Source organism: Bos grunniens, chromosome 21 (assembly GCF_055505025.1).
Source record: "Bos grunniens cultivar Pamir isolate PY7600 chromosome 21, Bosgru_T2T1.0, whole genome shotgun sequence".
NCBI classification, from domain to species: Eukaryota; Metazoa; Chordata; class Mammalia; order Artiodactyla; family Bovidae; genus Bos; species Bos grunniens.
The window spans coordinates 34601526-34625889 of record NC_141185.1 but is presented as its reverse complement, the minus strand read 5'-3'; the positions used below and the strand labels follow the sequence as shown (position 1 = coordinate 34625889).

General features: G+C 37.9%; 1 protein-coding gene across 18 annotated transcripts in view; it reads right to left on the bottom strand.

Moving 5' to 3' along the window:
- The window catches only part of LOC147349347 (uncharacterized), a 690773-nt gene that overhangs the window by 46569 nt on the left and 619840 nt on the right, over nt 1–24364 (bottom strand). For 13 of the 18 annotated variants that reach the window (XR_015150388.1, XR_015150390.1, XR_015150386.1 and 10 more), the window contains 2 exons: nt 23418–23531; nt 11875–21968 (listed from right to left, as the gene is read on the bottom strand). The exons of 3 other annotated variants lie outside the window; for them this stretch is intronic. Coding sequence is in view for 1 of the 15 variants with exons in the window: in XM_086365239.1 (XP_086221365.1) it covers nt 23419–23531 (113 nt within the window). In the remaining 14 variants the exon portion in view is untranslated. Of the gene's footprint in view, nt 1–11515; nt 11796–11874; nt 21969–23417; nt 23532–24364 lie in introns of those variants that run through there. 2 more of the 18 variants (XR_015150402.1, XR_015150393.1) reach the window with 2 other exon arrangements.

Genomic DNA, 24364 nt, shown 5'->3' with positions numbered 1-24364 from the left:
AAATGAAGGTTTTAAACTGTGATTTATAAGCTCTTCTCTTCAAGCAACAGATTGTGGGTGGGGAGAGCTTTTATTCCCTACAAATGAAAAGCCAAATTAGATATAATCATCACTAGAATTTATCTGTTTAATTTCCATAGTACTAGAGGCATCTTTCGATACTGAGCAGAATTTAGAACAGATAAATGTAACATATGGAACTGGATCTTGCATAGAACCCATGAAGCAAATTTGTAGTTAGCATTGTTTTTATACTTCCCATCAACTTGTACTTTAGCACTGGCATCCCTTATTTCTCTTTGATCTATCCAAATGCTCATCATGGCTGTAAGTTAAAAATTAATATATTATTAAAAACAAATCATAAAACTAAAAATTATCATGATGGCACTAACATTAAACTGGATGAGAGATCTACTAGAGAGTTAAATCAACAGCCACCTCATTTTATTTGGGCTTTACTAACTGCTGGAAATCCTTATCTCAAAAGAATTCGGAGATTCTCCAGTTTCTCCATTTTAAATTTTTTTTAAAATGTATTTTTCCATTGTTTAATCTTAAAAACTAGCAACTGGAACAGATGACAGTGCTGACTTTAACAGCTCCCTGAATAATATGAAATCTCTGATATTTAGTGTTTGAAAAACACAGGCCTGGTGATTAACTGGGGAGTCAACCATTTGAACTCCTTAACTTGCTTATACAGAACAAAACAGGAAAAATGAAAGAGGCAGTTTTGAATCATTTTGGATACTTCCAGCTGCAGGTTACAAGATGCTCCTAGGCAGAGTGGCTCTAGACTTTGTTATTCACCCAATTAATGAAGACTGAGAAAACCCAGCTTCTTTATATATTTCTGTTGCCACATTTTCCTACAGAATTCCAGCCATAATGAAGTCTAAAGAAAGACTCTGTTCCTCTGTCACTTTTCAAAAGAGGAGAAATCTCTTCAGGAGTTTTTTGCCACCAGTTGACAGCCTTTCATGTCTTGTCGGCCAGATTGTTTTTCTTTTCCATCCCTAAACCAATTACTGGCAGTAAACCAATATACTAATCTAGGATTGACTCCTGAAATGAGAATACACTTTCCCTGAAAGATGAATACTTAGTAAAGCTAGTTTGTGTTGACAAGGAAGACTGAGTTAATGAGTATTGAGTGGGCAGCCTACCGTGTCTACTAAAAATGTGTCCTGGAAGAATTTAAGTTTACCAAACTGCACAGAGAAGGAGAGTGCATAAATAATAAGAAACACTTAATTCAGTGTTATGAGAGCTATGAAAGAAATACAACCAAGATTCCATGAGTGTACTCAAACGAGGAGCAGTAGCCATTTTTGTCACCAGAGACGGTTTCTCGGCAAAGGTAACATGTGGGCTGGATGAGGCTGGAGTAATACAGGGTTGGGTGGGGTATGGGATGGCAACAGTAAAGACAGATGCGATCCAAAGGGGTTTCCTATTCTAAACCTAGTTTGTGGACCACCCTAGAATAAACTAGAAGCAGTTGAAGGGCTCTAAACATTTAAGGAACATTATGAGATTTGCTTTTAAGAAAGATTGCATTATACAGCAGGGACAGACATTTTACATTCTTTAATATCTGATCTTATTTAGCACTTTTGCTGATTTAGTTTTCGTGTGTGAGAGAGAGAATCTCATCTCCTAAACTTCGTCATCAATGCTAGAAGGCAGAAATGAATGGCTGGTTGCTTCTCAATACATAGAACAGTGACTAGCATCTAGAAACCGCTCGTTTTGGTGCCGATTGTCAACTACTTCTGCCACATTCCTTCGACAAAACTGCACTAGCTGTAGCTCTGGATGTCAGTGAAGGATGTAGAGAAAGGGTAGGGACGGACTCCGTTAGATTACAGTGTGCGCTGCAGTTTCCTCGTCGGGAACACAGACGACTATCATCTTTCTCTTTCAGAATTTCAAGGATTAAATATATTTCAGGTAGATCATCCGCACACTGGGGGCAGGATGAATACAATTTTATCTTGTTTATTTCTTTATTTTTCTTTCCCTCTATGGAACATAATAAAAAGAAAAGTTTTTGCTCATCTAGCACATCCAACTATCCAAGGGAAACACTCAGTAAGATACCAGAATAAATAAATGAATGACAGTCTGCAAAAATGACTTTCCATACGATAGTTACAGATAATGGCACACTGAAGAGAGCCTTGGGCAGAAAGACAATGATCTTAGGCCTTCAATTTGGTAAGCTTAGATGAAATACAATTTTTTAAAGGGTGTTTTATTTTCATTTATTTAGGCAGGACAGGGCTGCAGGTATCTACATTACATCCTAACTACCTCTGAATATTGATTGAATTTCCTCTCCCTTACTCCTATGCTTTCCATACATCTTCCTCCCTCACCTTTTTGCAGGGATCTTCAGGACCAGAGCCTGAGCTGCTCGCTGAGCTGTTTCCTATTGCCTGGTTTACCTATAAGTATAGGAAGTTAGAAGAATGCCCCATAGACCAGAATAGTGGGTCTTAATCCTGGAGGCACCTGGTGAGCTCTTTAACTAAAGATGCCAAGCCCCACTTAATACTAGAATCTTTGGGAGTTAGACCTCTGATAATATTTTCATGTGATTTTTATGAGAATTAAGTGTTGAGAATCACAGATATACATGATAAGTTGCTTCAGTCGTGTCCAACTCTTTGCGACCCTATAGACCATAGTCTGCCAGGCTCCTCTGTCCATGGGATTTCCCAGGCAAGAATACTTGAATGGGTTGCCATGATCTCCTCAAGGAAATCTTCCTGACCCAGGGATTGAACCTGAGTCTCTTGTGTCTCCTGCATTGGCAGGCAGGTTCTTTACCACTAGCAGAAACTGAGAAGCCCCCCAACCACAGATATAGTACTTCCCAAAGTGTTTTGGTTCATCTATGAGTTCAATTGTGGAGAAAAATCCCTGTAACATGCCTATTACTATTCTATTCAACAATTTCATTAGCAATTTGAAAGATGCTGAAGGCGTAACAAATTCACCAATGGCAGCAGAAAAGACCCAGTGTATTAAAGCCAAACATAAGGTTTTAAAAAAATAAAACCATTGTTTAATTAGCATTGCATATAAAATGGAACCAAGGATCTAGTTGCTAACATATTAATGTGACCCAACAATATGATAAAGGCTGTCAACAAAGTAAGTGCTATCTTCAGGTACATGAATCAATGTGGCACATCTTTCTATTTGTCTGCTCAAGATTGGTTCAAGACGGCAGAGTAGAAGAACGTGTTCTCATCTTCTGTGAGAGCACTAAAATCGCAACTAGCTGTTGAACAACCATCAACAGAAAGACACTGGAACCTACCAAGAAAAGATACTCCACATCCAAGGACAAAGGAGAAGCTGCAGGGAGATAGTAGGAGGGGTGCAATCGTGGTAAAACCAAACCCTGTAACTGCTGGGTGGGCAACCCACAAACTGGAGAACAATAATATCAAAGAAGTTCTTGCACTGTTGTGCTAGGCCGCACATTGGGCTCCCAGCCTGGGGATCCGGAAAGGGAGTAGGAATCCCCAGGGAATCTATTTGTCTACTCATGGTATAAGTTGGCAACTGGGTTAAATCTGGCTGCTGCTTGCTTTTGCAAATAAAGTTTTATTGGGACACAACCACATTTATTTATGTATTGGCTATGACTGCTTTTGCACTGCAACAGCAGAGTTGAGTATTTGCATCTGAGATCTAGCCTTTTGCAGGAAAGGTCTGTCTGTCAACACCTATTCTACTCTAAATCTCACCCTCCCCATCTTCCTTAGTAGGAGGACCTACAACTGTTATCTGCACATACGGCTGCTTAACGACTGCATTTCTCAGTATCCTCTGCATCAGGTATCTCATGTGACTGCATTCTGGCCAGTGAGACATGTATAGAGGAATTTTGTTCCAGCTTTCTGAAACCTTTCTTAAAGGATGGTCCCTTCACCCTTCATGCCAGTTGGAAATGAAACCTGATAGCTGGAGCTCAAAGAGCCATCTGGGTCCATGTAGATAAAGGCCTAGGTTTGGCAGCCTGGAACTGAAAGGGGCCTAAGATCCTGAGTCCCTAATGACTTTGTAGAATTTCCATAATAGCCCTCCACTGCCATCTGCCAGGCAGTTTTTACATAAAATTAAAAGAAGTATTGGTGTGTTTAGGCTACTATTCATTGGACTGGGATGCTCTGTCACCTACATGTGAACCTGCCCGATAGATACAGATGTATGATGTCCAGATTCTAGGACTGATTCTGCTAGTTTAACACATTTGGACCCTTTCTTTCCTTGTGAAGTTACAGAACTCTCCATTTCGGGAAGGTTTTCAGTTGATCCTGAGTAACCACCTGTCAGACAAGTGATGCAGAGTTCCCTGAATTGGATGGAGGTTAAATTATATGACCTCCAAGATTCTAAGTTGGTTATTCCTGGACCACATTTTTCTTTATTAATGGAAAGTGTTAAATGGGTTCTTAGTTCAAGCACTTAAAATGATTAAAGTAACCAGCCAGAAAGCCACGCTGCCAAAATGGAAAGTGCAGAAAGAGTAAAATATCAGCACAATTTTAACTTTCTATTTGCAGCAAAGCAATGATCTGGATGGTACATTAGGCTCTCATTGAGGAAAGCATTGACACTACATCAGAAGACAAAATCTCCTGTCCAATAAGCTAGAGCCATCCATTTCCATAGAAATGCTGGGACAAGGGAAATATCACTCCATAGGGGTGATTCCTTTAGCATAAAATGTGTTTTGTTTTCTGCTTATTTTTTTACAATGTAGTTAAATTGAGTCCAGCCTGAACACCAGTGAATACCTTTACATATCCTTTATTAAATAAACATGAAGGAACAGGAAATTCTTGAACTCCCAGAGGATAATAGTCAGGGATTATGTGACTCTGGCACAAACATACCTTCTCAGTGTTGATGCATCTTTCTGTTTTTGCAGGATTCATTGTAAATATAGTTCCTCAAGGATCATGCCATGACCCAGCAAGACAAGCCATGTTTTCTCATTATTTGCTTTCATAGTGTCTTATATTTATCCTTCAAGAAATGGCCACATATATAATCAATCAATCATGAGATCCCCTCCTAGTAGACCATAAGGTCCTCAAGCACAGTGGCCATGTCTGTCTTCCTGTGCTCTTGTCCTTAATGCAATGACTGGCAAGAGGCAATCAATAAAAACTTGTGAACGATGATGATGATATAGTTAGGAAAGGTAATCCTGTTCTTTATTATATGCTACCTTCACACTGGGGTGTAGCTGAAGGTTTCTCAACTTGAAACAACCTGAGGTGGGATTATTGTTTTTGAAAGAAGTTATGGCATTTTAACCAAAAATGACAGCCATATCAATGACAAGAAACTGGGAATCCTAGCAGTGGAAACTTGTCATCTTCTTTTTGGGTTGTGAACATCTGAGAATGCTTTCATGTTTGGGGAATTCCCAAACCTGTGATACTGCTTTGGGTATCAGCTTTGGGATACAGCTGAAAGTAGCAGACACTTCTCTCCCGGGCTCTCATCCACCTTGGATGATCTAGATTCTAGTCATTAACAAGCTTTTGACTTTGAGTCAGGAACTCTGACAGCTCTCGTGGCTTGAAAATAAGACCTATATAAAATTTGGTACCATAAGTTGGTACTCCATAACAGAAAGAGAGAAAAGGTTTGAAGTGATGATGCTGGGAAGAATGAAGACTTGGCATGAGTTCAATAATATGGATTTCCTTTAGGAAATTTCCATTAGGTCAATCAAGCTGCTGCTATTGGTGAGTTTCCATTTGTCAACAGCACCAACCCTAACTCTTGATGGGCATCTAGATGCTGGATGTCAGGCTGATTACATATGATTTATTTAACCATGAAAGGAACTTCAATTTTTCCATATTAGAACAGATAACTGATAGCTTATGGTGAACGATGTTGGATTCGTGATTTCCAAAGAAAATTTAGCTTTGGGACCAGAGACCAGGGTTGACCACCCAGGGCTCTTCTGTGGCAGAAGTTTTATTACAGTGAAAAGGGACAGAGAAAGGGGGCACAGAGTGTCCCCCTCGCTAGTCTTAGCAAGGGAGCTATACACTTTTTAAATTGGTTATTACAATAAATCAAAAGAATGTCTCAAAGTTGTAAAGGTCTCACCAGACCCAACAATATACATTTTAAAATGACAGGAATAGTCAGAAGGTTCTCAAGAAGGAGAAACATGTCCTCAAACAGGACAGATTATTGTTATATAATCATAGGTACAGAGTTTAAGGGAAAATATATCCTTGAGCAAGATGAGTTGTTTTGTTGTGCAATCATCAGTTCTGGGCTTAAAGGAAAAACAACAACAACAACAACAACAACAAATGTTTGTCCTTTTCTCCTCCTTGAGAATTCCAGACCCCTATCTCCTCTTCAAAAGCCCCAGACCCCTCTCTCCTCCTTGGGGACCTGGGACTTCTTATCAACCTACCTTGAAATTGACTCTCTCATAGCTATTATTGGTTTGAGCTTTTTCCCTCCACCTATCATGTTTCTTTCAACAACCATCCATGGAATTACTGATACCCTACACCACACAATAGTGTCTCACATAGCACTGGTGATTACTTAGACTTATGCTTAAAACATAATTAAGGCAATAAAATGGTTATTGTCAAAATTTGCTGCTTGACCCAGAAACAACAATTGGCATATACCAGTAGGATGTTTTATTAAAGTATATTTGAGTGTCAGCTGCAAACAACTTGTGAGGCTGAGGTATAATCTTACAAAGTGATATATACTCTGAACCAGAAACCAATACACTTATCCCTTTAGTCAAGACACAGAGTTCCAAAAGCCAAAGTATGGGAATATAAGTAATTCATATCTTAATTTGGGTATCCTTAAAAGCACAGTGATGAAAGTGAAAGTGGAGAGTGAAAAAGTTGGCTTAAAGCTCAACATTCAGAAAACAAAGATCATGGCATCTGGTCCCATCACTTCATGGGAAATAGATGGGGAAACAGTGGAAACAGTGTCAGACTTTATTTTTTTGGGCTCCAAAACCACTGTAGATGGTGATTGCAGCCATGAAATTAAAAGATGCTTACTCTTTGGAAGGAAAGTTATGACCAACCTAGATAGCATATTGAAAAGCAGAGACATTACTTTGCCAACAAAGGTCCGTCTAGTCAAGGCTATGGTTTTTCCTGTGGTCATGTATGGATGTGAGAATTGGACTGTGAAGAAGGCTGAGCACCGAAGAATTGATGCTTTTTAACTGTGGTGTTGGAGAAGACTGTTGAGAGTCCCTTGGACTGCAAGGAGATCCAACCAGTCCATTCTGAAGGAGATCAGCCCTGGGATTTTCCTTCTTCTTTGGAAGGAATGATGCTAAAGCTGAAACTCCAGTATTTTGGCCACCTCATGTGAAGAGTTGACTCATTGGAAAAGACTCTGATGCTGGGAGGGATTGGGGGCAGGAAGAAAAGGGGACGACAGAGGATGAGATGGCTGGATGGCATCACTGACTCGATGGACGTGCGTCTGAGTGAACTCCAGGAGTTGGTGATGGACAGGGAGGCCTGGCGTGCTGCGATTCATGGGATCGCAAAAAGTCCGACACGACTGAGTGACTGAACTGAACTGAACTGAAAAGCACAGCTTGTGGAGAAGGCTGTATATAGGCTGTTTGGTAAGTGTACTTGAGAGGAGGAGGTTAAATAGAAAGAATGAAGTGCAATAAATGTCACAGCTGATACAAGTTTGTATTTTCCAGTTCACCACCACACTGGGCAAATGGTACTAAGACTTGCATCTTATGAAAAGCATCTTATGATGTTCCTTTTGGGGAAAACATTCCCTATCCTCCACCCCAACACAGACAAAGGTGGCTCCTAAGCTTCTGGTCTGCACATGCATGACAGCTGAGGAGGTTCCTGCACTGTTTGTGGCACAGAATGAGAGAGGCTCTGGAGGAGGAAACCAGAGGGACACAACACAGACCCAGACTGCACCACGCCCAGAGCTTCTCAAAGCCCGTACGGGCCTGGTCATCGCTGAGGTGACTTGAGAAAGACATGGGGCTGAGAGGATTTGAAGGACACATAAGTGAAATGTTTGAAACATCTCACTAATGTCTTTAATAGAGTTACTGTCACTGATTAACATAACAATCCAGGAAGTGGAAGTGTTAGTTGCTCAGTCTTGTCAGACCCTTTGCGATCCCATGGACTGTAGTTTGCCAGGCTCCTCTGTCCATGGAATTCTCCAGGTAAGAATATCAGAGTGGGTTTCCATTTCCTTCTCTAGGAGATCATTCTGACCCTGGGATTGAACCCAGGTAGCCTGCATTGCAGGCAGATTCTTTACTATCTGAGCTACCAGGGAAGCCCAACAACAACATATGATCCTCAAAATATTTTTGCTCTGAAGACTATGATTCTTGGTGTTAACAAGTTAGAAATCTTAACATCAAAGAGGAAATTCTTCCACCAGGGGATGAGGAATAAAGTAAGAAATTATATATATATATATATATATATATATATATATATATATATATATCTCCATCCTGCTGGCTTTGTTTCTCTGGATAACTCTGACTAATAAAGGGTACACTAAATAAAAGTGTCATGAACGTGATTTCACAGCTTCCCTTTCTGCTATGACATAGGCTACTTATCCAGATACTATCAAGAATATTTGCCCTAACTTTGAATGAAGAACCAAAGTTCTTTTTGGCTGACTACAATTAAGACTCTTATGATCATAATGTTGGGAAGATAAAAAGACATTATACTCTGACTGACTGAACTTCATATACATATCAAATTTAAATATATACAGATATGTACTTTATACATACACACACATTAAACTTTAGTCATAATCATGACTGGTGATGGCCTACACATTGTGGTCAGCCCTTTCTCTAAGGAATATTTGCTGTTTTATTTCCTATTATGCCTTAGCTGAGGCTATCTGAGAAGGTAGCTAGCCAGTTCACAAGATTGGAGAGTAAATTAGATTTATAAATAAACAATTAAAAATGCCAGAGAGATGCTCTGCTATTCCCATGAAGCAATGACATGCTTATAAATTTAAAAGAAAGCAGGTTATTTGTGGTATGAACAATGCTAATGAAAAGAATCATACACCAACTACATAGAAAAAATGTTGAAAGAAAACCTAAGGACAAACCGTGCTCTGTCCCTCTCTTTGTAACAGCTTATAATGCTGTTACTTTGACTTACTTTTCCTAATTCTATGCTCAACTAACTAAAGATTCTATGTACTTAAATGCTTAATAATAATTCTCATTATAGTTATCACTTTACCCACTTTTTTGTGGAACGTAAAAACATCAGGATTATCTTTGGAAGAAAAAGGAAGACGAAAGAGAACTACCCTGTAACAGTCATTAGGATACCCTCAGAAATGGAGCAACAGAAATAAGAAACTGAATATGGCTTCCATTTCAGGAAGGCACTGTCTGGTCAAAGCTCACTGATATTTTCCAATTCATCCATAAATAATAATAATTTTGCCTTCTTTATTCAAATTCTGACACCTATGTTTACAATTTCCTTCTTACCACTTTGGTGTGCAAAATATTTGTGGTGATAAAATCAGAATTGCTTTTTGACTAGCCATGCCAAAGATGGATCAAAGAACTGATGGAGAGGAGGCCAAGCTGGGACACTGGGCGGCAGTTAGTTTAGGTGTGATGTGCTGATGAACTCTAGAAGGAAGAGTAATGAAATGAGTAGGAAGGGACGTGACTGAGAAATATTTTAGGTATTTCTCTGTGAAGAATTAAGGCAGAAAGAGGAAAAAAAAAATTCAAGCCTTCCCTGCAGCAAATTGTTATTTGCAACAGGGACTGAAATTGATAATAACCCATTCATCTAAAAAGATGTGGAAAAAAAAGTACACTAATTCAACTTTGTGGTATGTAGTTCACATAAGTGATTTCAAGATAAATTAAGAAATATTTTCATTCTTATACATTAAATGATCTGACAATCTAGCTATATTTGAAATATGATAATTACATTAACAGTATTATTCTACAATCTCCAAAGCAATTTTACATGGATTATTTCAGAAAGTTTGCATGAGATAGAAGTGTGTTAGTTTATGTAGCTCTTAAGTTATTTAATACTCATATACCTATATGCTTCCTTTTAACTCACTGTATTAACTCACTGACAAAACCTTTGAACTTAAGTTTTTATAGAGACAACCTGCTCTCTAACTTTATTTCCTAGCCTATCTATCTAGAGGATATCTAACTAATCCTTTAAAACCTGGTTACTGCAGGAGAGGCTTTCCTCTGCTGGGTGTGTATGTTCTTTTTACATGTGTGGGGTAGGTGTAAGTTATCAAGAGGGCAGAAACCCGAGTGTCTCATTTGCTTGGGTCCATGAAGTCAACCAGTCATCTTTGGCTTCTATAGACTATCCCCTGCAATACCTAAGGTCAGGATGAGTCAAACCCACACAGAGGTGGAAAATCACAGCTGAAATAGAAGTGCAGCTTTATTAAGATACTCAGCTTTATTAAGATAGTTGAGAGGCCCAATTTCGATAAGTTACACCACAGGTATGCAGACATGTGCTGGCCAATGAACTGAATTTTTTTTAAATTTCACAAAAATAAAATGTTTTTAATTTTATTAAGTTTAATTTTAGCAAAAAACCTGAAAAAGATGTCTGAACTTTGTTTCTTCAACACAATAGATATTAATTCTTAGAAGTTTTTTCTTAAAGTTATGATCATAGTTTGAGTTCATTTTTGTTTAAACTGTGTACTTCTTTAATAGTTTAAGTTTCCAGGGAGTAAAACTGAGTCCGTTTTCTCAAAGAAATCAGAAGAAAGTGCTTATGTGATGTAAATATCAAACAATTTGAAACCTTTTTGATTGTAAAGAATAGTTTTCAAAACTTACACTTACTTTCATGATGATTTTACAAAAGAAATTGATTAATATGTAAACAAAATATCCTATAAAAAAGATAAATGATGTTCAGAGTACCAAAAAAATACATCATGGAGAACTGATAAATCCAAAATGACTACTTGTTAACTCAGCTATTTGTCAGTCTTTTCTAAATTACCTAACCAGTGGGGTTGGGTCTATCGTTCAGGACACTGAGTCAGACACTTCCCATGCTTAGACTCAGACCATATTTTATCATGTTTCATATCTGAAACATGCCCTTATACATGTTTTTTCCCCCTTCTTCTTAAAATTTTTAACTCCCTAGCTCTCTTCTTATTCTCTACAGAAAAGGCATATGCCTTCCTCTCTTAATCGTTAATCATAATCATCTGAATCAAAAAACCCATGTAAAGGTATCAATTTTATTGTCAAGAATATTATTCATAGGGCTTACTGACTTTGGGTTCTAACATGTACCAGCAGAATTTGTAAATCTACATCTGCACCAATTTCAATTGTAAATCATGTTTCTTAGTCTAACATCTATCCTTTCCCATGTTCCTTGAAGAAAAAGGTCATATTTGTTGCTGTTAGTTATTTATTTAGTTTTCAAGTAACAGGGACTTCCCTGGCAGTCCAATGGTTTGGAATCCACCTGCCAACGCAGGAGGCACAGGTTCAATCCGTGGTCCACAAAGATTCCACTTGCTATGGGGCAACTCAGCCCATGTGCAACAACTGTGGAGACCGCGTGCTGTAACTACTGAAGCCCGTGTGCCCCGGAACCCGTTCCACAGCAGGAGAAGCCGCCGCAACGAGACACCTGCACACCACAATGAAGAGTAGTGTCCGGCTGTCACAACTAGAGAAAGCCCATGCACAGCAATGAAAAACCAATGCAACCAAACATTTTTAAAATTCAAAAAATTAACTACATAAAATTTTTTAAAAGTAACAGATTTATTAAGATATTATTGATGCAAAAAAAACTGCACATATTTATTGTACACAGTTTGATGAACTTGGACCTGCTGCATACACTCAGGAAACTTTCTGTTTTCTCTTAAACAATCATGATAATCTTATTCTCCTTGCTAGTGATTGGTTTAGGGATATACAAATACTCTATTCTGGCCAATGATAAATAAAAGTGAATATGTTAGAGGCTTCTGGGATATTTTATCTACTGAATAAAAGTGGAGAGAAGGGGGTGAACACAGAGGAAGAGACTCCCTTTTCTCTCTCTCCCCTTCCCCTGCTGGACTTTCTCATATCTAAATGTGACATCTGAAATGCATTGGCCATCCTGTGATCCTAGCAGGGAAATTTTCAGAAGGTGGCAAAGTAGAAAATTGAAAAGAAATTGGATTCTTGGTGACAAAATTGAACCAATGAATTAATCAACCCTGGTGGTTCACTAACTCATAATGTTCTCATTTTTCAAATAAATTTTCTTATTGTTTAAACCAGTTAAGACTTTCTGCTATGTGTAACTTCTACAAACAAACTGTCAGTTCATAATATCCTTTAATGACAATCTAGGTTTATTCCCCAATTCTTCATCTCTTATATCTTGCGTTTATTTCAATTCCTTTTTTTTTTTTTGCCTAAGCTTATCTTCAAAAAAAATACATCTGAGTTGTGTGATGTACACTTTTTAAGTCATATGCCTGCAAATATATATATGTGTGTGTGTGTGTGTATTTATTGCCACGCTTGATTGATATTTAGCTGGACATACTATTTTCTTTCAAAGTAATTTTCCTGAAAAACTTTGAAGGCAATGCATCATTGACCTCTGGCTTCCAATGTTGCTCATGAGAAGCCTCAAGCAAGTTCGATTGTTTAGGTAAACTGTAGTTTTCTTCTGAAAAATTTCAGAATTTTTTTTCCTCCTGATTCTTATATTTATGAAATTTCATAAGACAGTTTGTGTTTCTTTTTAATTTTTTTTTTTTTTTTTTGCATTGCAAACTCACAGGAATAAAATTTTATTTCTTTGTACTCGGGAATCTCTTTTAATTTAATAACAGATATTCACTCAGGGACATTTTCTATTTCTTTCATAATTTTCTCACTTTAATTTCCTAGTGGAAATCTGACTACATAGATGAACCTATTTTCCACATCTTTTAACATTCTTAATTGTCTTTTCTTCTTTAATCTCTTTTATTTCATAATTTCTCATCTGTGTTCCTGTTTTCTTACACTAAGTTTCTCAACTCTTCCTTTCAAATTAATAATCATAATTCCATTATAATAATAAAAAAACAAACATACAGTGCTTATCTATGTGCTGAGTACATATACTAGCTTATAAAATGCAACAACCCTAGTAGTAGATACTAATATAAATCCATTTTACAGGAAAGGACATTGAAGTAAAGAGAGCTTAAGTAATCATGTAGTGTTGCACAGCTACTAACTTGGCAAAATTTAGATTAAATCCAGAGATTGTGACTCTGGACTTGGTCCTTTAAGCAATTATTCTATCCTGGTTTACAATTCGATAGCAAAAATGTTGTGAAGAAGAGGTAGAGGTTCAAGAGATGGAGAGAATAAGTGAATGGACACAGCTGGATTGTATCACAACTTCCCCACTCAGACTTCCTGAGGGTCAGTGGTCAGTGCAGCTCTCCAGAATGAGAGTACTGCTACGTCAGGAAAGCCCCAAGTTGTAGCTTCTACCTTTGTACTATCACAGCACTCCAGTTTCCATACTAACAATATTTGAAACATGCTGTTGTATCCCTGCTGCATTCTTCCAAATTCTTTTTCTTGCTATCACCAGGCTAGGGTATTGCTGACAACATGTTTACTCTGCCTTTTTCTTTCTTTCCTTTTTATACCCTAATTAAGGCTTCCTAGGCTTCCCTGGTGGCTCAGTGGTAAAGAAACTACCAACCAACACAGGAGACCTGAGAGATGCAGGCTCAGTCCCTGTCAGGAAGACCCCCTGGAGAAGTCAATGGCAACCCACACCAGTATTCTTGCCTGGGAAGTCCCATGGATAAGAAGAGCCTGGTGGGCTACAATCCATGGGGTCACAGAGGAGACAAGAATAACTGAGTGACTAAACAACAAGGAACCAGGCCTATGCGCTGTGATAATTTTTTGCCATATGGATTTTGGGTCGCTTTCCAGTTTCCAGACATTGTTTCAACTGTCCTAGACATTTCGGGCAGTCTTTCTTATTGCCACAAATGTTATAGATTTATTAATTTCTTGTATAATTTTATTGTTATCATTTTAGTGGTAGGGGGAATGGATGTGTTCAGCCACTTATTTCCAATCAAGTGCGTGGTAGTCTGAATTCTTCCAGTTTCCTAAAATACTCATCCTAATACTCACCTGCTGCTGCTGCTGCTAAGTCACTTCAGTCGTGTCCGACTCTGTGCGATCCCATAGACGGCAGCCCACCAGGCTCCGCCGACCCTGGGATTCTCCCGGCAAGAGTACTGGAGTAGGTTGCCATTTCCTTCTCCAAGGCATGAAAGTGAAAAGTGAAAGTGAAGTCGCTCAGTCGTGTCTGACTCTCAGCAACCCCATGGACCTCAGCCTACCAGGCTCCTCCATCCATGGGATTTCCCAGGCAAGAGTACTGGAGTGGGGTGCCACTGCCTTCTCCGAATACTCACCTACTCTCTATGAAATAAGGAAAGTCTTTCCAGGAAGCCCACTTCTGACAATTTTTTTTTTTTTTCTGGAAGGTAGTAAGTAGGCACATTTATGAAACCTGCACAAAACCAGTGCATCCACTGGAGTGCACATCCTGTTGAATGTATCCAGGTCTACCAGATAGACTGTCCAATTTTCAGAGTGCACTTTGGAGTACAAAGATTTTTATCATTCTACTCTTGAGTGAAGAGGGGGCATACCTAGTGCTTGCTTTAAAACATGATTGCATTTGGCAGCAGACATATAAGATAAAAATCTTAAAAAAAAAACCCAAAAAACCAAAAAAACAACTTTTGGCCACTTTTGCAAATGGCATTATTAGTTTTTATTAGTTCAGGCAGCACTTGTAGAGCTATGATTCATCTGTTCCTCATATAGGAAAAAAAAAGATTAAATTCAGTAAATGAAAAATATGAACCCTCAACAAAAAAGGAAACAATATGTCATTTAAATCAACAGTGGCTTTGACTTACTATTACCAGAACTTTCACCATAATCTGTGGCACATATGTTATAAATTACATTTTTCTCCAGCATATGAAATACTTCAATTTAGTTTTGGCATTTAATCTACTAGAAAGTCCATTTATTTCTACTTCTATGTATGCCCCTGAAGTCATAGATATTGTTCTCTAAGTAACTTTCCTTTTGAATCCAAATTGAAGATACAGTTAAGCATATTTAGACCACTCTGTTTGAAATGTTTCTACAAGTTGTGACGGGGGATCAGAATCAAACTTGATAGAAAAAGATCTTGGATAATAGGCAAGGATGGTATCAGGTTAGAGAGAGAGGTTCTTTTCTACCTGCCTCAAGAACGCTAAGGAAATTTTTCACCAGCAGTCCTGCTCAATGTAGACTATCCATATTGGCAAAAGGGAGCTGTCACCCAAATTAATAGCTGGAACCCCTTAGACGTGGAGCACATGACTGTTGTTGCCTGTTGCAAGAATGCAGCTACTGACGCTCAGAACTCTGTCTGCCAGACCACATATTGTAGGATATGCCATCCATTACATCTTTTAATTTTTGTCCTTGTGTGGACCCCAGGTAACTTAGCCAACTAGAAATGAGAATGAATTGTTTGCTCCATGAGTGTTCTCCCTGAGTTCAGCGCCAGTGATTTAGATCTGGGCACTGCTGTCTCTTTGTCCGCTGATTGTACCGTTTGCAGTGCTCAAAAAGAACGATGCTTCAGTATGAACCAAAACAGTGAGTCAAGACGTGCAGCAACTGTTGTAATAATCTTAATGACAAACAAAAATAACGCTGTCACTTTATGCTTAATCTGGTTGCCCTGCCCTTTAAAAATGAACTTCTTATGACTTTGTTTTCCCAAATACTGCTTTTTAACCTTTATTTTACTCCTCAGTTTAAAGTAATGTAAAACCCAGTATGACAATATTCATCACAAGATAATTTTTATTATATTTTTGCTGCTTTATCAAGACCATTTTCTCTGCAAAAACTATAGGTAGTGTAAGACCATAGAAATAGAGTTAATTTTAATAATTATGGACTCACATTTATATTAAAGTTTCCTAATGCTCTGAGATGATGTTTGAGTTCTGTATGCATATTTCCTTTGTCTATTTCTTATCCATTGCTACCCTAGGCTTAGACTTCATTTTCTTTCAAATTGTATATGATATTTTGTGCAGATGTTCATATCTATTTATTATTTTCCTCATAAATATTAATTATTTATATCTGAACAGAAAGAACCCAGGAGGATTGGAGATTATTTTTTTCACTAATGCAATACCTTCTTTTATTGAAGTATTAAATATTTGGATAACCAAACTACTAGAAGTAAATTACCTGTCTGCCTATATTTTATTATAGTATAATTTTACTATATTTTTATATAGTATATATAATATAGTATAATATATAATATTTATAATAGTATCATATATAATATATAATAATATAATAGTATTATATATAGTATAGTAATACTATATATAATAGTCCCTATATTATAATTTAGTACTATGAATAGGTTTTCTGCTAGAAGACAGAAATTGGATAAAAGGTTGGAGACACTTTTACCTTAAACTGTTAATACTGAAGTTGGCCCCTTCTCTTTGCTTGGCCCTGCCATAAACCTTTATCTCCTCCAAAAGAAAAAATTAATACTGAGCCAAATGACTGTCCAAAATACAAATGTAATCATATTAATAATGACAATAAATATATACATTGCAGCTTGGGCAACATAGGTGTTGGCTTTTATAGTAATGTTTGATTAATCATTATTTTTACCCTTCCCACTAGAAAATAATTGTGGAATATATTTTTTTTTCCATAATGATCCAGTCTAAGAAATACAAATCTAAGAAAGCAAAATTACATCATTTCTAAAGCCTATGAAATCTAGAACTAGAAGAGTACTTAAAGTCATCATTCTGTGCATACATATTCTTTCTTCCTTCTCATCTGGGAGCTAGAGACCATTAACAGTCATTCATATCTAGCTTTTGCTTCCATGGTATAAACACACTTGTTGTTGGTTGGCCGGTTGACACTTCCTCCAAAAAAAGATTTTTTTTAAACTTTAAAAGGCACAAAAAATGCAATTAGGTAGTATAGGAACAAAGAAAAATAAGAATTGAAACATAAAATAGAGTCAGGAGTGAGGTTAAAAATTCATGACAAAAACAATCACACAGCTGACATCAGTGTGTATGTAGCAATTACTGAGAAACCTTTAGCATAGGTTTTGGGAGGAAACAGCTATTTTTTTTTCAATATTGAAGACACAATGTCAAGAAAGATTGTGACTTGAAAATCTTAGATTTAAGTGTTGGTGTAACTAACCAAGGGAACAAAAAAGTTGTAAAGAAATCAGAAAAGTATGTATTTCTGTATGTCTCCTTTAAACAGGTCTATCTGTTGAAAACCTGAAATATATATTTTAATTCACAAGAGTAAATATTTTTAAAAATGTTAGTGAGAAAGATTATAATATTAACAAATATCATGAGGGAAGAATACACCCAAAGTAAGAAACCACCAAGATATAATCAAGTAAAGTTCAAAGATATACCAAAATATTATCAGTTTTTATCTGCGAGTGATGTGATGACAGGTAGTTATTTTTAACTTGTTTTTTTATGATTATTGCTATTTTCTACATTTTCATTCTTCTACTGAAGTATAATTGACATAATATATTAGCTTCAGGTACAGAAGTTATTGGTTTGATATTTGTATATATTGAAAAACGATCACTGCAGTAAGTTTGGTTAACATCTGTCACTATTGTCTCCAGTGAAGTTGTATTTTTTATAAAAAGAGACAAACAACACATGTTTTTTTCAAAATGAGTGAAAAATAAAATGATCATAGCTTTGGCTTCAAGAAGATTCAGAATACATATCAGACATAAATTACATACAAAAACACTAAATAATAATAGAAAGGAAACACAGGATAGCATATGTAAGTAATACAAAATTTGCATGCATAATCTCATCATATTTCATCTTTAGGTCAACTCTGTTGAATGGTGTAAGATTTACTATTCCCATCTTATAGCTGTATACCTCCAACTGCCTATATATATATATATATATATATATATATATATTTTTTTTTTTTTTTAGCTTGGATGCCTAAATGAAATCTCAAAGTCCAAGTAGGTTCAGAACTGAACCCCTAATGTTTGCCTTCCTCTCCAAATTGCTTTACCCAGTCTTCCCCGTCTCAATTGATGGTGACTCCATTGTGCCATTTTGCCAGAAATCTTGGAATCAATCTTGACTTCTCTCTTTATTTCCATATCACATTCAGTCCATAAGGAAACCTTGAAAATACATCCAGATTTTGTCTACTTCTCCTTACTTCCATTGTTATTGTTCTCACTTAAACCATCAGCATGTCTTGCCATATTCATATATACACTCCTGACTGGTCTCCTTGCTTCCACTTTGTCCACCACAGTCACAACAGAGAAGTCAGAGTGGCCCTTCTAAAATGCACATCAGATTACTTGGATATGCCAGAAACCTGAAGTGGCTCCCATTTCACACTGAGAATAAAATAAAAAGTCTTGCAATGGACTGCAAGGCCCTTAAAGTCTCTTCTCTGTTCTCATTATCTCTTTAAATGTTTCCCTCTTTAGTCTCTTCCTTACTCATTCCACTCCAGTCAGTCCTAATTTTTTGCACTGGCTGTTTTCTTTGCTGGGATTGCATTTTCCCCAGATAGACATGTGGTGAACTCCTTTGCCTCCTTTAAGACTTTGCTTCAATACTATTTTTGTAATAAGGCCTACCCTGATAACTTGCCTCTGCCTCTCCCATCTTCTGTGTTCTTTTCTGCTTTTTAAAAATCATACTAAGGATCATCTTACAACATATACCAGTTATTCACTAACTTTGTACATTTTGAAATGTCTGCGGGTTTGTCTCCTCTTCCCAGAATGTAAGGTATTTGTTTTGTTCATTGACACATTCCAAACATAAGGTTGATTCTTAATAAATATTTGTTGAATTTAACTATCTAAACTGAGATTTTTAAAAGGTTACATGTCTTGCCCCAATTCATAAGAGACAAAAGTAGAATAGGTCTTCTTATTCTAAGTCCTTGCAATCTTTAAACTGTTCCATGGGGTTATGATCTGTGCCATAAGAGAGGTATAAATAACAGAGATAAATTATGTTCAGTAGAGGAAAGTCAGGGAGTGTTCTATGAAGCGTTTCATGACTGACCTTGGAGAATGGGCTGGATTCTGAGCTAAAGTAAGGGAAAAGGACATCCCAAGAAGAAGGAAAAGAATGAACAGAAACACAAATGGAGATACTCAGGAAATGTGGCTTAGGATTGACTCACAGTCTAGACTGACCAGAGCATAAGGGGCATGGAAGACTAATGGGATAGGCACAAATGAGCAGCTAAGGCTTACCCTCCGGAGCCTTGAATGCTAGGGTGAAAACTTAGTATTAATTTAGTAGTCACTGGGAAGCCATCTGACATTTTAGAGCAAGAGGTGGATATGATTAAAGAAAGACTTTAGCAGGATTAATATGTCAGTTGTGAGTAGACTGCACTAGTGTTTGGAAAGGGTAGGTGAGGAGACAGTTAGAAAACTATTACAGTTGTCCAAGTGAGGAGTAATAAGGGCTTCTGTGAGGACTATGTAAGTGGGAGTAGAAAGAAAGGAAGAGATAAAGAAGACATTGTGAATTCACTGGAAGCAGAATGAACATAAACTGGCAAGTAATTTAAGGGGTCCTAGATGACCAGATTAACCTGATGTTGAAGGTTTTAAGCTGGAGTGATGGAGCAAACAGAAAATCAGAAGCAGCTGGTTTAGGAGGAGCTGCTGTATTCTCTTTCGAGATGTGGCATTTAAACTACTGAGAAGTTTGGACTGGCAGAAATTCAGCCCTCTGACATGGGAAGGTACCAGTCTTCCAGCATTTTTCTACCCCCTCAGTCACGTCTATACTGTCCCCTGTGAATAGCAAAATGTCTCTTACAGGACTGTTTTCAAGCCCTGGTGTGGCTTACTGGCTACCCAAAACGCAAATTCACTTTCTGACATACAGGGAAGTGTTTCTGGGGGTTGTTTTTTATTTGTGCTCTTTTTTTCTTAGTCACTTGCAGTTGACTGCATAAACTCCCAACTCTGTTCCAAACGGCATTTATTTCTAAGGATTTTTAACTCAGCCATAGTTGCCCTCCTGCCTGGTACTGCTGTTTATTACCTGGTTCCTCAATTAGGTCAGGACAGCATACAAAAGTGCCTTGATTGCCACAATATTGGGAACTGAATTAATCCATAGCAGATGAACGAGGATAATGAAATCAATTTCTTTTCTCTCAATGGTGTGTGCAGCATCATCTCTTCTGATACACTTCAGTGTCTGACCTTTTAAACTGACAGGATGTTCACTGCTGAGGCTTTTTAAAGACATCTATCTCTCCTCAGAAAAATGGAAGCCAGACATCCAAGACCGACTTATATTTGTCTGTGAATCAAGCTGTCATTTTTGTTCTGCCAGAGTCTGTTATCACGTCTGGACAAGTAATTATTCTCTAGGTTAGGTTCTTACAACCTTGAATTTTTAGGAAAGTCCTTGAGACCGAAGGCAGTCACTTTCTTGCTGCTACAGTTCATGCATATTAGTGAGTTATGTAGTGACTTGGCAGCTATTACTGCTATTAAGCATTTAGTCTATTAAGCACACCATTCTTTTAACTTTGCAAAAGCTTCTAGCCTCCATCTGTTTCCCCTATTTATCAAGATCCTATTTAGTTCTCTGACCGCATTTAGGTAACTGGCAGCATATTCCTTGTAGAGCAGGTGTGAGCTGGGACACAGAAGGACGGGATGGAGCGAAGACAAACGACTCGCTTCTTTAGGTTCGTGTATCTTCTGGCAGGAATCATGCAAGTAGAGAAGAGAGGGCTTCCTACTCAGTACTCATTTCCGCTGGAAACAGGGCACCCATTTCATGCTGCTGAATAAAGCACAGCCATGGCACAGTGAGGTGGGGCTGGCAGAGGACAGAAGGTCCCAGATTTTTCTGGCAGACACTGGAAACACACTTTAGTTCGTGCAACATGAAATCTAACTCAAACTGATGCAGCTCATCTAAGTTGCTAGGCACTCCAAATCAACTCAGAATTCAATAGTTTCCAATGAAAACCTTAGGTCAGATTTCAGGGGAAAAAATCCTCAGTGAGAGATTTAATAATGTATAAAGAGACCGGCACCTCCTACAGAATTCTGTTTGAAATAGAGAATTGCTGGAATAAAATTCTCATTACCTACATCTGCTTGGAGGAGAAACCATTTGCAAGCAGTTAGACAGTAGGTCAGTCACAGATATTACACAGTGTAAATTTAAGCTTGGTAGTTTGACAACAGTATTTCGACTATATTTTGAAAAGGTGTTTCTGCTTTTTCATGCTCATTTATCCATAGGAAGTCACATCCGTGGGCAAAAGCTCACTCAGCCCTCTCTGACTCCCCACTCCCAATTACCCTGCTTCCGGGGCTGTCATGATAAGTAAGATATGGCACGTTGTCCAGAGTCTTAATCTTTAAAACATCATTCATAATATAAAAGCACAGCCCAGCACACACAATAAAGACTGTAAGGAACCAAAGGAATCAGAGTGCAGGCTCTCAAGTCTACACTGCAGATTTATAGGAAAGAAGAGAAAAGCATGTTTTCCACCTCTGAAGGAGAACAGAACAGGTGAGGGGGCTACCCACATCGCATTACACTCTTTTGTTTCCAAATGACATGTGATCCTGACCATGCTTCAGGCTTTGGGATGAATGACAGCCATTTCCTCTCCGGTCCTTTATGTACAAATGGTCCAAAGAATCTTAGTACTATTAGGAAAAAATATTAAAACAAAAATATGCTTATTACTTTACTACTTGTTTTCCCCTACAATTATTGGAAAGACACAACGTTTGAGGAAATAAACATGCTCCTGAGAAGAGCACTTTCTTATCTAAAATCTCACCCTTTTTTAAGGTATGGAAATACATTATTTATTTTGTATGGGGTTATCCTCAGCTGAATACTTTTAACAAAATAAAGTAAGAATACAGGGCTTCCAATTCATTAAAAAATTGGCATAAAACCTGAATACTACTATGGGTATCCTCATAAACATACAGACCGGCAACCACCATTGAGTTGACATCAGTGTGCCACAGCGTCATGCTTATCATTTCTTTCTAATCTTCATGGAGGCGTCTCTTCTGTGGCATTTAGAGTATGGTGGACCTATTTCCCTTGGCTCTGCTCTCACTCATACCTCTTTCATTTAGGACTGCAACAAGGATAACTGCCCTTGTCAGTGGTTTTATACTTAGTCATTGGATGTGCAGAACAGTGATCATCAACACTGTGGTTGTTGCCAAATCATCTGTTGAGTTTATAATGTTGAGAGACCCATGGTAGTTCTCATGGGTAGTTACTATCTACCAATATGTCCAGCTGAAACAAATAGGAAATTCTAAGAGCAAAACTATTTATGTACCAGGTGATCTAAATAATTTGATGACTGCACCAATATGAGAAGAGAGACTACTTTCCATTGTCTTTTAGGCTTAACTTGGGTGACATCAAGAAATAAAATGTTTCTTTTTACTCTTCCTCTTTCGGTTGGAGCTTTTCTAAATATTGGACTCTCAAGGCCTTAATTATCAGAAAGAAAATTCAATTTCTTTAGGAAATTATCTCCCTCTTGCTTTTAAGAATCTGAGCTCTGCCAAACAGAAACAATAAATAGGAAATAGTGAGTCTTTTAGATCCGATTGGAAAAGCCAGGATGCCATCTTTCAACTTGCAATGTACATTACCAAATGGGGACTGTTTTCTACAAAACATTAAAGGCTCTTTTCCATGTGTTACTTGGCTCAGTGCTTGGGGAAAAAAAAAAAATTCTTGCATTTAGAAAAAAATGCATTAACTGAATCTGCAGTGCGTTTCATCCAATCCTTAGGAAAATGCTCTGTCTTTGCAGGAAGGGCTGGGAGTGCAGCAGTTATATGTAAGGTGGGCTAAACAAAGAGATGTGCATCATGAGATACCATGTACTGGTTGGCACTGCAGCAAGAAGGAAACTGGAATAAGCTTCAGGACAGATTTCTCTAATCGGCAACTTCAAAAAATATTTTTGCAGTTGAAAGCTGCTTTCAGAAAACTGGAGGCACAGACCAAATGCTTTTCCAAGGTCATTATGCTCAAGTTCTGTTCTCAGTTTTGGTGTTGCTTTCTTTCTTCTTAAATTCTTTCCCTGAAATATGGAAACTCCCAGAATGCATTACCTTAGAACACAAGCAAATCTGACACAGCCACTCTGTTCTTGAAGCGTACACTGGGCATCCCGTGCTGGTAGTGGGACTCAAGCCCGGTGTCCTCAAAAGAGATTTTTCCTTGAGCTGTCCGGATTAAAAGAGGTTCTTTTAATACACATAACTGAGTTTTACCTAAAGCTACCTCCTCTAGTGGCTATTACCTAAGCCTATTGTGTAACCATTACCCTTGGTTTGCGGAAGGACATGTCTGTCTCTGCTCTTGATCATACCATCTGCCACAGAAGGAACATTTCCAGGCCAGTAATTATGTTTTGCAACATCCACATTTTTACCATTCCCACTATGTAGCAGGCAGAGAGCGATTGTTACAGCGGAGATTACCATTTACAAATCTGTTCTGTCTGTTAGGGATTGTTCCCTTTAGCAGGTGGTGGCTATATGGAGAGGCTACCATTTGGAATTCCCTACTTGCTAAGGCAGAGGCAGGTTCAGAGGGGCCAGAGCTGTTTCTGACTTTGAAACCTGGTTGACTGGTCCAATCGGGATGGACATTTCAGGAGTATAAGTAACTGGTACAGAGACGCCCTTCTAATCTTTTACAACACTGGCCACTGAAGTCAGAGCACAGTGGGCTCCTGAGGGGAGCCAACGACATTTTCTGGACAGCACTCCCTTATGTGCAGAAATCCTTCAGAATGCCACCCCTGTGACTTAAAACTAGCTTCAAATAAATAACTGCACTCCAATCAAGTCAGAGGAAGTTAGTCAACATCTCTCTCTCTCTCTCTCCAAGACACTGGGGATTTTCTCGTAAGTCATAATTCAATCCTTCATTAGAAGGAAGAAAAAAATGTAAATTAAAAATATCTCAGCCAAGCCATTCCCAGAAGCAATAACTGAAATCTCTGCTGGCTAAACAAGAGGCCGCCAGGCTGCTATCAGAACCTCTCTGTTTG